The 16,396-nt window shown below is 35.3% G+C and overlaps 1 protein-coding gene across 1 annotated transcript in view; it reads left to right on the top strand.

Moving 5' to 3' along the window:
- KCNH7 (potassium voltage-gated channel subfamily H member 7) overlaps positions 1 to 16,396 on the top strand; it is a 456,073-nt gene that overhangs the window by 322,707 nt on the left and 116,970 nt on the right. Inside the window, exons 4-5 of the mRNA XM_065880238.1 lie at positions 3,847 to 4,275; positions 8,868 to 8,888. Coding sequence (XP_065736310.1) covers positions 3,847 to 4,275; positions 8,868 to 8,888 — 450 coding nt within the window. The remainder of the gene's footprint in view (positions 1 to 3,846; positions 4,276 to 8,867; positions 8,889 to 16,396) is intronic.

Below are 16,396 nucleotides of genomic sequence, written 5' to 3'. Positions count from 1 at the left end.
AGCAATTAAATATTAGTTTTTCCACAGTCAAAATTGAAGGATATTATCAGTTTAGAATCTGCTAGTGGAAATTCATTTACAGTGCTCAGACATTCTGTTAGAACTGGGATTTGGTGAGCAAAATAGGGGCTCTTCCTACAGTCCACTAGGGGAGAGAAATGTTAATCAGAAAGTCAACAAGTGTATAACTATGAGCTGTTATGAAAATTATGAAGGGAATGCTAATCTAGTTCAGAAGGAAGGAAAAGCTTCCCATGGGAAATGACTTTGGAGCTAAAACCTAAAGGATGTTCTTATAGAGTACGTATAACTGAATCACTCTGCTGTACACCTGAAACTAACACAACGTTATTAATCTACTATACTCCAATATAAAGTAAAAATTTAAAAAAAAAGAAATGCAACCAGATTTCCGTAAAACAAAACAAAACAAAAAAACCCTAAAGGATGTACTAAGTAGGAAGAGTAAAAATTATCAAACACAAGGAAGCCCTGAATCTGTAAGAAGCACAGGCCTCTGGAGGAATTAAAAAGTTCATATGGGGGCGTCCCTGGTGGCGCAGTGGTTGAGAGTCCGCCTGCTGATGCAGGGGATACGGGTTCGTGCCCCGGTCCGGGAAGATCCCACATGCCTTGGAGCGGCTGGGCCCATGAGCCGTGGCCGCTGAGCCTGCGCATCCGGAGCCTGTGCTCCACAACGGGAGAGGCCACAACAGTGAGAGGCCCGCGTACCGCAAAAAAAAAAGTTCATATGGCTGGATTCTAGAGAGCAATGAGGAAAAATTAAGCTGCAGATGGTGGGGCTAGTGATATCTTCATGCCCAAAGCAGGAAGTTACTGGGAGTAATAAAAGGTTAAATAATAGCTAACGTGATCAGAAGTTAGTATTTTTTAAAGGACAGACAATATGATTCAAATGTGGAAAATGATTAGCATCTTATCACAAGAAATCAGGTGAACTGTGATTTCTTATCTCCACAAAGTGAGAGCAGTGGAGATAAGAGAAGTGAAAACGCTAAAAAGATATTCAGGAGGTGAAATGAACACAATTAGTGGGTTAATTGGATTCAGGGGATGAAGGTGAGGGAGAAGAGTAACTACTAGAATAGCCAGCAAGTCTCAGGCTTATACAACTAGAGGGACTGTGATGCCATTCACTGAAAAAAAAAGGGCTGGGCTTTGAGGGGTAGATTACGAGATCGGATTTGCTACAGGATTTTGAGGTGTCTTTAAGACTTCTAAGAGAAGATGTTGATGAAGCCACCAAAATGTTCATTGCAGCTCTATTTACAATAGCCCGGAGATGGAAACAACCTAAGTGTCCATCATCAGATTAATGGATAAAGAAGATGTGGCACATATATACAATGGAATATTACTCAGCCATAAAAAGAAACGAAATTGAGTTATTTGTAGTGAGGTGGGTAGACCTAGAGTCTGTCATACAGAGTGAAGTAAGTCAGAAAGAGAGAGACAAATACCGTATGCTAACACATATATATGGAATTTAAGAAAAAAAATATCATGAAGAACCTAGGGGTAAGACAAGAATAAAGACACAGACCTACTAGAGAATGGACTTGAGGATATGGGGAGGGGGGAGGGTAAGCTGTGACAAAGCGAGAGAGAGGCATGGACATATATACACTGGCAAACGTAAGGTAGATGGCTGGTGGGAGGCAGCCGCATAGCACGGGGAGGTCAGCTCGGTGCTTTGTGACGGCCTGGAGGGGTGGGATGGGGAGGGTGGGAGGGAGGGAGGCGCAGGAAGGAGGAGATGTGGGAATATGTGTATATATGTGGCTGATTCATTTTGTTGTGGGGCAGGGGCTAACACGCCATTGTGGGGCAATTATACTCCAATGAAGATGTTAAAAAAATAAATAAACTCTTGTTGTCTTAAAAAAAAAAGAATAATGTTTGGCATTAAAAAAAATGCAGGTTTGGAGCTAAGAGAATAAGTCTAGGCTTGAGTTATAGATTTATGAGTCTTTGGGCTACAGATGGAATTGAAAATATGTGTGTAGATAAGACCATCTGCTGGAAGAGTATACTCAAATATAATGCAGAAAATTTCATAAGTTTTGAGAGTGTTCTTCCATGTTTTAAAACAATCCTCAATGCATTGAGAAAAAGTTCATAGTAAATATATTAAAGACAATGGTGCCCATGACATTTAAAGAATATAAGGAGGTAGATAATATTGTAGCCCAGATACACCAGCTGACTGACTCGAAGGGCAACATGTGATTGTAAAGCCGTGGGGCGATGTGGACCTAGGCTACTGTAGAACAGAAACAAAAATTAGAATTGGCATTTTCTTGTAGACAATACTTAGAAAAGCTTTGAATTATGCAGTAGTTTTTGAATGCTTTCTCTTTTCATTTCTTCTAGGGGTAGAAGTTTTACCTTTTTATTTTTTTTTAATTTATAAAAGAATGCATGCTCGATGAAACAAACAATAAAGATATATAAAGAGGAATGCATACATTATACTGAGCCAGTCGACATTAAAACTGTGGAATATGTTCTTCCACATCTTTCTCTACCGCCATGCAACTTATATGGACAAATATAAGGTTTTATTATTTTTAATGAAATAATATCACCATAAGCACATTAGGCTGAAACTTGCCTTTTCACATAAAACTGTATTTGAATAACCTTCTCATCAAAACATATTATTGTTTTTTAAAGAACATCATAAGATTCCAAAGTATAAAAATGCCACATTTATTCAACTATTCTCCTTCTAGTGGATATTAAGATTGTATCTAGTTTTTGTGCCTTTGTACAGTAATATCCTATAGATGAGGCTGCTGAGTCAAGTGAAAAGTGTATTTTTTCACTTTAATAGATATTGTAAGGATGACTTTCCAAAGAATTTGTAACGATTTGCATTTCTACCAGCAAAGCGTCAGAATGCTCGTCAGCTTTCTTTGCCAGCACCAGATGTTATGTTTCTTTTCTTCATTTACTGCTAAATTGAAGAATGGAAAATGATATTATCTTGTCTTAATTTGCATTTTTTACTACCAGTAAGTTTATTAGCTAATATTTTCATTTTTAATATCTACCTTTTAATGTTTATATTTAGTTGCACTTCTAAGCATCAACCTCTCTGAGATATGTTTAACATTCCATGCCATATTCTTTGACACTGGAGCAAAAAATAATCAGGAAAAAGAAATTCTTATGTGTACATCTCTCTCTGAAACCAAAAGCTTTTCAAGAATCCCAAACAGAATGAGGACATATGTAATTGACCCCACTTTTCCCATCCACACTTGACTAGCAATATTATCCAATACAAACCTTCTAGGTATGTCAGGCCAGTGCCTTACCCCACCCCATTCCCTTTCCTCCACTTCCAATGCAATTACATTCCCCTCTACCTCCACCCCAACATAATATAATATAATACAATATAATATAATCATTCCTGTAGCTGGCCCTTTTATACAAAGTATCCATTCCTTTCTTTCCTTTCTAAACTGTGCTCCAACCTTCAGTTTCCCTTTAAAAAAATGGATGGATAGTGATTTTTTTTTCACTTTATTAAAAAAAAACCTTGTGTCATCCAAATAATGCTTTTATTTAGCTGGAGTATATCTAACCATCAGTGACATGGTAAAGTTATTTCACTATTTTCTTACAACTTATATGCTAATTCATATTGGTCCCAGAGAAGTTTTCTACAATATACCTCACTCCGACTGTAAAGTGACTTAAGTATTAATAATTTTTTACACAGTATTTAAATATGAGTCGACAAGGTTCATTTGTTTGTTTTAGGCGATATATCCTTTGTCTTGTAACAGTGTTCTTTCCTGTCTGTATTTGTAGGGAAACTTTTTGGGTTCAAGTTCCCTGGTCTGAGAGTTCTCACTTACAGAAAGCAGTCTTTACCACAAGAAGATCCCGATGTGGTAGTGATCGATTCATCTAAGCACAGCGATGATTCCGTAGCCATGAAGCACTTTAAGTCTCCTACTAAAGAAAGCTGCAGCCCCTCGGAAGCAGATGATACAAAAGCCTTGATACAGCCCAGCAAATGTTCCCCTTTGGTGAATATATCCGGACCTCTTGACCATTCCTCTCCCAAAAGGCAATGGGACCGACTCTATCCCGACATGCTGCAGTCAAGCTCCCAGCTGACTCATTCCAGATCAAAGGAAAGCATTTGTAGTATACGGAGGGCTTCATCGGTTCAGGATATAGAAGGATTCAGTGTCCACCCCAAGAACATATTTAGAGACCGACATGCCAGTGAAGGTATGTTTGTATTCTTAAAATATGGAAACATATGTTACGGGGTAAAGAAAGGTATTTCTTATTGTGTTTAATTCTGACATTAATCTTTATTACCTTTGGAGAAGAAATGTGAGTAGAGTCTATTAAAAATATGAGTTCTACATTCAGAGTTGTTACTGATTTCCTCTTTGAGCCCTAGTGAATAATTTGGTTTCTTCTGGCTTCTTCATCCTTTTCCGAGATAGAATGATAACTATTATCTGCTTACTTTATGGAGTGTTAATTAACTAATGCTTAATATAAGACCTGTTTAGGTGATGACACTATCATCTCAAGCATAATTAATTGTGCTACATTTAGTAAATAGTCAAGACCTGGGCAAAAAAGAGTAGTGTGCTGTCACAGGACTATTTTATCGACCAACTCTGTCTAAAGGAAGAGGTGTATGAAATGTGATACTGAGTGATCAGAAATCTATACACTAATTGGGAGCAGGGAAAGGATAGGTAGGGGGAAGGGGCTCAACCAAAAACAACTTGACGTGCAGAGTCAAAATTCATTTATTTCTCTCTGCCCACTTCAAGGTCACATTCATGTATTAGCCAGTAGTGAAAGTAGGGATGCTTAAAAGGCAATGCTAAAAGCAATCCATCATTAACATGATGATGGATAACATTTGCTGGATATTTACATGCGTGAGGCAATGTAAGTGCTTGACACACATTGATTCTCTTATAATTCTCATAACAACAACCCTATGAGTTAGGATCTATTATTAAGCCCATTTTATAGATGAGGAAACTAAGGCTTAGATATGTTAAATAAATAATTGGTCCAAGGTTACAGAATGTCAGAGCTGGCCCTCAAACCCAGGACTGGTCTCCAGAATCCACAATCTATCCATGCAAAGCTTTTCTTCCTTCGCTCCTACTCTATGAAACTTTGCTGCAAGGGTCTGTTGAGTCATTGAATCTTCTCTGGGGAGGTCCAGATTCAGGGTACCCATTGCATGCATACATTAGTCTCACTTTTCTACAGATTTGGGTTCTTGAGAGGCCCATTGTCCTTTCTGTGGTATTTATTCCTTCGAGATCCCATCATCATCCATGCTGCCACTAGTTTTCTTTTTAAAACATATATCTGATCACGGGGCTCCTTAGTGTAGGGTACTAGACAATTTTCCAGCTCTCCACAGTTAGTTTTCAAGCCTCATTTCTAGCCCCTGCAAGATTTCCTCCCCTACTATATACTCAATTCTAAACCTGCACAAAAATAATTGCCTTTCCCAAAAATATATCATGCATTTTTGTGCTTCATTTCTTTGTTCTGCTGGGAATACTCTTCCTCACTTTGTCCCTCCTCACACTACTACTCATAGCCATAAGGACCCGTTTCTCCTTTCCAAACCCGAAGAATTAAATGGTTTCACACCTGAGTGTGCAAGGCAGTGTTTACATATATTATAGCATTTCTTACATTCTACATTTATTCCACATTATATGTCTTGCGTTCCTATTAGATATACAAATAAATAATGATGTCGCTGAGAGCTTCTCTGGCACAGGAGTTCTGGCATAGTTGGCTCCATGGCCTTGGTCTCCAGCACAGTTGCCTATTTCATGGAAGGAACTCAATAAGCCTTGGTGTGACATTGAGAGGATCGTGCTCGTGAATTATGTTCCAGAACTACACCATCAGGAAATAATGAGTTATCTGTTCCGTAGTACTCTGAAATTTAAACCAGTTTTAGGATTGAATCATGTGGGGATTTTTATTTAAAGGGTGCAGTGAAGTAGAGAAGGCAGAAGAGGTGAAAGAAAATGAGTTGGCAGGAAAAACTTCAAAGAGACAAATCAATATCAAAGAAACAAAAAGAACAGTTTTCTGTGAGAGAGATTTGATGTGGTACAAGAGCAATTAGCAAATCCACTTTAATCTCTAGTCCAAAGAAAGTCAAAGGGAAAAGGAAAATAAAGGACAATTTCCAAACTGGATCATTGTGTAAGGCTCTACAGCATCTAGTTACAGCATGCCCACTCTCTCCTGACTAAATGAAATCTCTGAAATTTGATCTTTGAGCAATGGATCCTATGGCTGAACAGCGGTAAATCCGATACGATAATTCAGATGACCAGCATATATTTTTGTTTGTTAGTCCAATTCGTGTAGTCATCTTTAGGAAGCATACTGACTTTTCAGAGATTGGCCTCATTGCCTAGAACCTGAGTTACATTTTAATAACTTTCAGAAACAATATTAAATGATACATGTTCAGTGCACGGTACAGACTTTTAGCCTGTGTTTTGACAGTGGTGCTGAGTAGGTTAGATCAGATTTCATGATTTAACTTTATTGTTTTCAATTTTATATGGTCTCCATTTAGCACACAGTTACTGATACAATTATGGGCGAGGATGTGTTAATATTTTGGGCTTCTCAGTACAGGTTCTATTCAGGGACACTCAGTGTTGAGATCATCCTCAATTTTCTTCTCCCACCCAAGCTATGTTATTTTCAAAAAACTGTATCACTTGCTTGCAGATGCTAGTTTCAATGTCTGACTACCAACAGATAAATTCAGAGGGTATTTTGTACTTCAATTTTAGCTACAAAATCATTGATTAGCATAGGCGAACCTATAATTCCTCAAGCTTTATAAATTGATATACTTTAGAAACTGAGCCACTGATAAGGCAAGATGGAAACCTTTTAAACCTGATTTTAATTTTATGACTTCATCTAGCTCTTTAATAGGTTAAATCCACATGCACCAGATTTTGAATTCAGATTGTTGTCTCTTCACTCAAGAAGAAAAATTCCCTCCTATATAGGCTATCTTCATAGAACTTTAAATAATTTGCAAATATATCAGTGCATAATATTTTACATTATCTTTTCATTTAATCTATATTATCAAATACCTTAGAACCATAGTTCTCAAATCATTTGTGGTGAAGGACCAGAATATTTTTTTCTTATCCATCACATACCGATATATTTGTAAATACAGTAAAAATGCACTACAAGAGAATGAAATTTTAAAAAATAGACATACAAAATATAAACCCCAATTGTTGTATTATTAAATTGAACAGACGTAAAATTACTCTGTCAAACTGCTACAAGACTCTTACTGCTTACTCTAAGGTCTGCACTTACAGTGTAATTTCTGCACTTACAGTGTCAAGCACTCTTAGTGCGTACTCTAATTTCTGCACATACAGTGTCAATTTCTGCACTTACAGTGTCAACAAGCAGATCTCAGCTAGCACCAGCACACAGACCACATGCTCTGCCTCAGAATGTCAAAGCAGCATTAAGTATATAATGTAACTTTGGGGCAGTTGGTTTTTTGGAAATTGCAACTCTTTATATGTAATTTCCAGGTTGATGAATAGAATTATAATATTTAACTACTTGCTTGCAAGCAGTTATTACTTTACTAATGATTGTTGGCCTAGCTTCTGATGGAGATAATTAATTCTATGTAATCGAGGTCTCTTCCATTAACGCTATTTGTTTGTTATGGTCCCTCAAAGAGAGCAGAGCATTGACATGTAAGGTCACAACTTTATTTGTGCATCTCTATGTGAGGTAGCGTCTATGCTAGGAATTCAATATACTGCATTATTGAAATCGCTTCAATTGTAAGATTTGAAACAATTATTATATATCCCAAGATTTTAAATATGAACAGCATTAGCATAAATGTCAACAAACGTGGAACAGATTTTTCAAATTTTGGATATATTTGAATGATTTTAACATGACTTCATTTGCATTAAGCTTGTTTGTTTCAAAACTAGTAATGAATATTTTTTTAGTAGCATATATGCAACAAAGAGTCAGAATGCTAATCTCAGAATAAATCTGAAAACACTCCATTCTGAGATTTGACAGCAAATCCATTATAATATAAACAAATTTCCTAAATTTTCTAGGTATTACACTGAGTGCATTGTGGAAAACATAAATTTTTAAAGCTCACATTACCTTTAAATAGTCAAATCTTTCACTGATTTCTTATAATTATATTTGCCTAAGAGTGGCTCTTTGAGTACTATTTGGTATTTTCAAAATGTACATTGAAGAACACTTGTGGGAAGAATGGTTCATAAAATTGTGATTAATAATGCAAGTTGGTTTATTAAAGTAAACCATTGTCTTAGAAGCATTTTTCTATTAACACACTAGGTTAAATATGAAAAACGTTACTTAACATGCGAAATGCTGTGTAGTTTTTCCTTGTAAGTGATGGCTGAAGTAACACTAAAATTGACTTCTGACAGGTTTGAAAGTTTTTGTCACAATTGCAGGCATGTGGGTATGGCTTTCTCCAAACAGTCATAATTATAAAATCTGGATCTTGGAATCCATTTAAATTAAGTGAGATAAATGTTTCACATATTTGAACACAGATGCTTATGATGGCAGATATTTTTAGCATATGCATCTTACTTGGTTGAATAGTACAAAATGTTAATTTCAAAGATAGATTTTCAATCATTACATCCTGTTTTCTCTGATTGTTACAGAAGTTATTCAGTGCATATAACATAATTTTAGTCTTCTTTTTATATTTCTCTCTTTTTCTCCTTATGTGCTCAAAACAGACAATGGTCGCAATGTTAAAGGTAATGTATGAACTCACATTTCATCATCTGATGCTTAGATTGCCCCTCTACTCGGCATGTCAACTTGCCTGCTGTATGCCGTGTTCAATGCAACATCATTGCTGCCCTTAGTGAGCCCAGGTGCCTGGTGGAGACATCATGGCTTGATTTTGCTGGAGACATTGTTACTTTCTCAGCTGTGCCACCAATATGACTATGAACTCCTTTTTCCTGCAAGATGTATAAGCCTAGGTTGACAATGAAGACTTCCTAAATATTTGAATAATTTGGAAAGAAGCAAATATCAAGCTAAATATATTCTGGTATAAAAGAGGCACATAAGCCTATTTCAGCCAAAAAGAGAAAAGCCTTTTTGAGTACAAGAATAAATAAAATAAGCAAAGTGCTACATGACAGCATCACTTTACTTGTTCCTCTTTTGTTTCCTTAAAACTAGTTTCACGTTCCTGGATGGCAGGGGGTATGGTTTTAAGCTTACTGTAGTAGTAAACTGTATATGCATGATAGTCATTTTCTATTTTTCTATATTACGTTTCAATCATTTTAACTGTGTCCTATATAAGTCTGAAATCACTAGCATGACCTACAGCTACTGTAGGGTAATGTTTAACTGGGCAATACCTCTGGATAAATCTGGATTTGACTAAAAATTGGAAATTCACTTCAGTTTTTCTACTCTATTATAGTAGATGCGAATAATCACAAAATATAACATATTATATTTTCATCCAGTTGAAAACTTTTGGAGCTTAGTCCTTTAACATAGGCTATGCATGCTGCTGTCGGTGTGCATATGATGACAATGACTCATTTGTGCATGTGTGTTGCATGGACACGTCTCCACCAGTAACCATCATTACTTAGAATTCACTGTTTTGGCCTCTTCTGTATGTCACTGCTACTCCGATCACTGTGAAGTCTTGTATATTGATTTCTCAAGTGCTTCCCTAACCAACTCAGAGCTGGTGATGATTATGAATTAAGACCACTAGAAGCTAAAGATCTTTTCTGGTCAGCAGTGCAGGGTAATTTGAAAATAAGAGAAATCATGGCAGCTTCTCCCCAGCCTAACTTTATTTTGTAAGCACTTCAAAAAGGGTCTGTGCAGAGGACCTCCAATTGCAGGATGGAATTTCATATACATGATTATTCTATCCTTGGCCTGTCCACTCAGATTTCTAAAAGGGAGCAAATTAGTGTCAGCTGTGGGTAGTGATTTGAATTGATATAATTCAGAACATAACCTCAAGAAACAGAATACAGACAGCTCTTGACAACTGGTCTGTGTGAAATATGACTGGCTTTAGCATTTAACAGTTAGCAATAAATTATTAGACATTAATTTTCCAGTGATCTTAAAATGCAGTGAGAAATAAATCTAATTTTTCTCAGTAAATAGAAAATTGAGCTTGCTAATCTTCCAAACTAGTGGTTCACATAGTTGTCATTCAAACTACATTAATTTCATTTTTTTCTTACAAACTAATCGATTTAATCTCCAACCCTTTTTTCCTCAATCCTCCATTTTTTTCTTTTTTTTTTGAATTTTATTTATTTATTTTTAAACAGCCGGTTCTTATTAGTTATCTGTTTTATACATATTAGTGTATACATGTCAATCCCAATCTCCCAACTCATCCCACCACCACCACCCGCCCTCCACCACTTTCCCCCCTTGGTGTCCATACGTTTGTTCTCTACATCTGTGTCTCTATTTCTGCCTTGCAAACCGGTTCATCTGTACCATTTTTCTAGATTCCACATATATGCGTTAATATACGATATTTGTTTTTCTCTTTCTGACTTACTTCACTCTGTTTGACAGTCTCTAGGTCCATCCACGTCTCTACAAATGACCCAATTTTATTCCTTTTTATGGCTGAGTAATATATTCCATTGTACATATATACTACATCTTCTCTATCCATTCATCTGTTGATGGGCATAATCCTCCATTTTTTAATAGCAATAGTCCTTGAATAAAACTGAATCATAAAAGTCAGAATTTGGGATTAGGGAATTCTAACCCATTGCAGAAAGTTTTCACATATTAATATTTATAAAGTTAAACTCCTAAATTAGATAAAACATGCAATTTAATAAAAATTTAATGTAAATGCGCCCTCCAATGTCCTTATTATGTGTTCAGGCTCTGATTTTGAAAACTTTAAAAAATATTTAAGTGTCTGGCTCTTTGAGATTTTCACAGAGCAGTTAATATGTTAATTAGATATAGAACACTGCATTAGTGTGCTTTTTAGATTTCTATGACCTTGTTACTAAACCGCATTTAAATAAAAATTTTTAAAAATAAAAAACAGGGGCTTCCCTGGTGGCGCAGTGGTTGAGAGTCCGCCTGCCGATGCAGGGGACCACGGGTTCGTGCCCCGGTCCGGGAAGATCCCACATGCCGCGGAGCGGCTGGGCCCGTGGGCCATGGCCGCTGAGCCTGCGCGTCCTCTCACAACAGTGAGAGGCCCGCGTAACACGATAATAATAATAATAAACAAATTTCTACACTTCTTTGTATGCAAATACATAATAACAGTTTTTTCAATATCTAACTCAACCAAAAATAATTTCTTTAACAAAATAAAATAAATGATTTAGAAATGCGCTTGGAAGGTCTTCAATATCATCTACTGCAGTTTATTCCCCTCAGACAAGAGTATTGGCTAAATCTCTTGCACAGGTGGTAGAAGCATCTTTATCTCTAGAGGATCCCATTCTTTAACTTTCTTGGAAAATCTATTTTACTGCCTATTATACAAAGAGCTAACTCAAATCCTTCTTACTGAAATGTAATTTTTTTCCCCTCCATCTATCCTGAGTGGACAGAGATACTAGCCGGTTACTTCTATTCTTGATGTAACATCACAGTATAAAAACAGCAAATTGGTACTCAAGCTTTTCTGCTAAAATGGAGTAATTTCCATTTTACCTCCTTTCTTAAGATCAATTTTGTTTTCCTTTAATAATTCCCTTAGCACTCTGACTCTTTAAAATAAGACTTCAGAGTTCCAAAATTGTAACCCATTATCAAAGAGTGAAAAAGTTAATTCAGATAAATTGCATATGCTATTTATATGTGTGTGTGAGTGTGTGCATCACTTTTTAAACAATTTCTCTAACATGTGGGAGGCAAACTTAATCCTAGTGGTTTTTCTGTTTATTCTGCCTTCCAAGTCATCATAAAAATTAACCCCACTTACCCTTTTTAGTAAGTAAGTCATTAAAATAATTTTACCCTTCTATTGCATCCACCTCTTCATTATCCCAAGTAACTCTGTATCCCACTGACAATGATATGTGCAGTTTCCAACTTGTCTGTGAATCTGGCATATGAGTCAGAAACAAAACTACCCCCAAGATTTCTCTAGCCACAAAACCTATCAGACACACAAAGGAAATCAACAGATCTGATACAACTTGTATCTCATATGCTGCATTGGCCATACCAAGTATTTGTGATCTTGTAAGAATTTGCAAATTGATTTTCAGTCATGACAGTTTTCTCCTATAAAGTATATGTTATGCGCTGAAACAAACAATATGGATATTGAGTATAAATAATTTGGTGACTAATTCTTATATATTTTTTAATGTTAAACTGGTTACCTTATGCTTATTGACAGTGATCTTTTATAAAATCCAATTAATGAACACTGCATTCGCATTTTCTTTGATGTTAAGCCACTTCAGCAATTTAGGTTTTATTAAACTTTAGCCAAATAAACTCATGCTGTAAGGTATATTGTATAAAGACCTGATGATTTGAAAACAACCTTAATCTTTTTGGTTTCTTTCCCTCCTGTCCCATTTGGCTCTCAAGAGCAATCATCTTCTTTTATTTATTTATTTTTTTAAATAGCATTATTATTTTTTAAAATTTATCAGATGTCCTTAGCTATATTTCCAGCACCATCTTAAGGAGAATATAGTCTCCTTTAGCATCTTGCAACTCATGATAAATTGAAATAACCTTACCATAAAAATTTTAAATACTTTTAATCTAAAATTCTTCCTAGATGTTGCTTTAGCCTCTAGCTTGATCTTTAAATGCAGTATATTTCTTTGTAGCTAGAACCTGGCTTATTTTATATTTACTCAGACACTTGTAATATATTAGAGCTTTATCCAGCTGTTGGTTTAGTCTTCTTGGTCACCTGTTTTCCATCTCCTACTAGTATATTAGAAAATTTAATCTGGTCATCCATTCTGCAAATGTTTCTTTGAAGAATATCAAGTCCTCCTAAATACTTTTGAGCTTTACATTCTTTTCTATTGAATCTACTATTTCCCTTTATTTCTGCCCATTTATTTTCTTTAAATTCATTTACTTTGTTTTTCAGGTTATCTTCCTTTCTTTCTTTAGAATTTTAAATGCCATCTGTTTATGATCACATTCAGGGAGGCTGCCTTTCACCTTTAACTCCTCAACCAAGGCCTTTCTGAATATAGACCTAGGAGATAGGAAACCCTGCATTCTAATTTCTGGTCCTTGATTCTTATTCCATTTTGGCCTCCTATTGTGTCTGCTCGGGCTTACGACTGGTAAAATGAGGATATTACTAATACCTTTCTTAATTAAAGTGTAGGAAATTATTTTGATTAGAATTTAGACAGATTTCAGAGAAACCTAAGCTGACACTGATTATCTTGCAGACACTAACAGACCCCAGCATATAAACATCTGCTTCAAAATCAGTGGAAAATAGCATAATGATTTTTATTATACAAGATGAAATCGATTTTGAATGCCTTATCTAAGCATGCATGAATTATTTTAAGCAGTATTTTAAGTTCTGCTGAATTCTTTAAATGTCTAGATTTAACATTAAAAAAAAAACAGAATAGAGTAACAGTTTAGAAAGTTTTCCACTAGTAAGTAAGAGAAGCTAAAACACAGATTGCAATAAAGTAATATTCTGAGGCCAAACCTTAGTGTGATGTGTATTGGCCAGTGGTTTCTCAGCCCTATCAGACTAATGTCCCCTCGTTTCAACTTTTTGTTATTCTCATTTTACTATCCTGAAATGACGTTCAGAGATGATTTAACCTATTTCTAAAAGATCAACATTATTCCTTAACTTTAATTTAAAGGAGGAGTTAAAAGGAAAGTAGTTTATAATAAAATATCTCTCTCAATATGTTAATGTTCAAATATAACTACACTAGAAGGCATAATGTGATAATCAGAAATAAGAAAAAAATTTGGTTTTAAGAACATTAAAGACATGATAAAACAGTCCACATAAGTACTGGCTAAAATGATAGAGCAGGAGTACTGAGGGGTTAACCAAGTAAAAACCACTATTGGAATAAATAATGACAGATCGGACTTATTTATATATAAATTTTTAAAATAGTAAATAATCAAAATTAAATTATGAATAAAGCCAGAATCAACTGGGGAGAAAGTGAGAAAGTGTGATGTCCACAAAAATGAACTGGCCCTTGGTTTGAAGTTTAATGTCAAAATGATTCCCTATGGGATAACATGCAATGCAATAGTAATGCATTGCACAGGAGAAAGAAATCCCACTAAACATCAGGATGTATATTTATCCTCCAATACTTAAAAAAGAACTTGCAGACCATACGCCTTCAGAAGCAATGGGAACTAGAAGATGGATTAGAAGAAGAAATGGCAATCAAGACATTATGGAGAACACAGACATAAAGAACAGACTAGTGGTTACCAGTGGGCAGAAGGAAAGGGGGAAGGGGCACGATAGGGGTATGGGATTAAGCGATACAAACTACTCTGTATAAAATAAATAAGCAACAAGGATATATTGTACAGCAAAGGGAAATAGAGCCATTATTTTGTAGTATGGAGTATAATTTATAAAAATATTGAATCACTATGTTGCATACCTGAAACTAATCTAGTATTGTAAACTGACTATACTTCAATAAAAAAGACATTATGGAGACATTGTGGCAGATCTCTAGGGAGTTCTTAAATCATTCCAGGTGTTTATTTTTTACCTAAAAATTAAAATAGGCTTCTTTTTGTTGTATCATACATCATTTTACATATATAGGAGATCAATAATATAAAATATTTTAGCAGAAATTTTATTAATGATTTGAGGTGTGATTCCTATAATTGTCTGCAAATTTAATAATATTTTGTTCCAACATTGTTTTAAAAAGATTCAAATATCTTCATTTATATGTTTGCATGTGACAGCTACAAACACAGACTGTAACCTGAAGTCTGAAATTTTGTATTGGCAACTCAAATAACACAAGTAGTGTATCTCCAAGTGATTTGGTTTTCCAAAACGGTGAACAACTTTTGGTAAAGTTATGAACAAAAAAAAGTAAAAATCTTCATTCTATATGGCAGTTGTAGCTCTGAAAGTTCCAGTGTATATTAAAATATGTGAAACAAGTTCAAGGCTCAGATCATTATAAATAGGCTTTTCACCTACGTGAATGCCCGTTGGGACATCTGGGTCAATTTTTCATGGTGAGAGAATAGACACCTCCCATCACTGTAACAAACAAAAATTCCCCCACAGATGCCTCTAGGGTGAAGCACTGTTGCCTCTAGGGTGAAGCACTGTTGCAGTGTGGAAAGTGCGCTTAAGGGTTTGAAATACAATTTAACTATATACCTGAGCTCAGTGTTATATAATTTCATGTCAATATCCCTGTGTGCAGTAAAGTCACCTAAGCAGTGAAAATATGACATTAGAGTTGGGAAAGAGACAATATCTAAGGAATCTGAAGTCCTAGAATATTTTACAAAGTTAAATATTAAGATATAGGCTGGGAACGTAGCCATAGAATGATACAAGAAAGGAAACACTATCTAGGATATGTTACAAAACTAAATTAGTGATGTGTATAGGAGAGTTTTACAAAGAATGGGGTTTCTCACAGACCTATCTGAAAGCTAGATTAATTTGGTAACTTTGGGCTCTTATTTCTCTTCTTGTCATATAAATAGAAAAGAGAGTAAGAATCTATATTCGAATGAGAACATACTGGGAAATAAATGCCCAGAGAACTTAGTGACGTTTTTTACATGGACAGACTTGGCCGTCATCATAGATAAAACTCAGAGAATGAACAGAAATGCACCTCAAGGAACACAGGGTTTCCTACATAGATTAAAAAATCTCTTAAAATCATTTCAATATTTTATTATAACCAAATATCAGTATAAACTCTTATAAACAAATATAGTGTGATTTTCCTCCAGGGTGAATATGAACTAAATGGTGGGTATTTTTTTTTTTTTTTTTTTGGATTATATTTGATCTGAGTTGATTGACAGTTGTGGTCCAAAATACACTATCTATAAATTTAATTTTCAAGGGTTTATACCTCACTTGGTGCATAAAGCACATTCTGATCTCCAAAATGTGTTAGTTTTCATTCTGAACAGGGGATAAAAATAGCATAAGGCAAAATGTGCTGACTAGCAAGTTCATTCATGCAGTTTGCATGTTTCAAGCACTCTCCAGGCAGAAAGTTAATGGCTGTATAGC

This window comes from Phocoena phocoena, chromosome 7 (assembly GCF_963924675.1).
Source record: "Phocoena phocoena chromosome 7, mPhoPho1.1, whole genome shotgun sequence".
Taxonomy (NCBI): Eukaryota; Metazoa; Chordata; class Mammalia; order Artiodactyla; family Phocoenidae; genus Phocoena; species Phocoena phocoena.
Note: the sequence above shows the minus strand (reverse complement) of the source record. Positions and strands in the feature narration are given on the sequence as shown.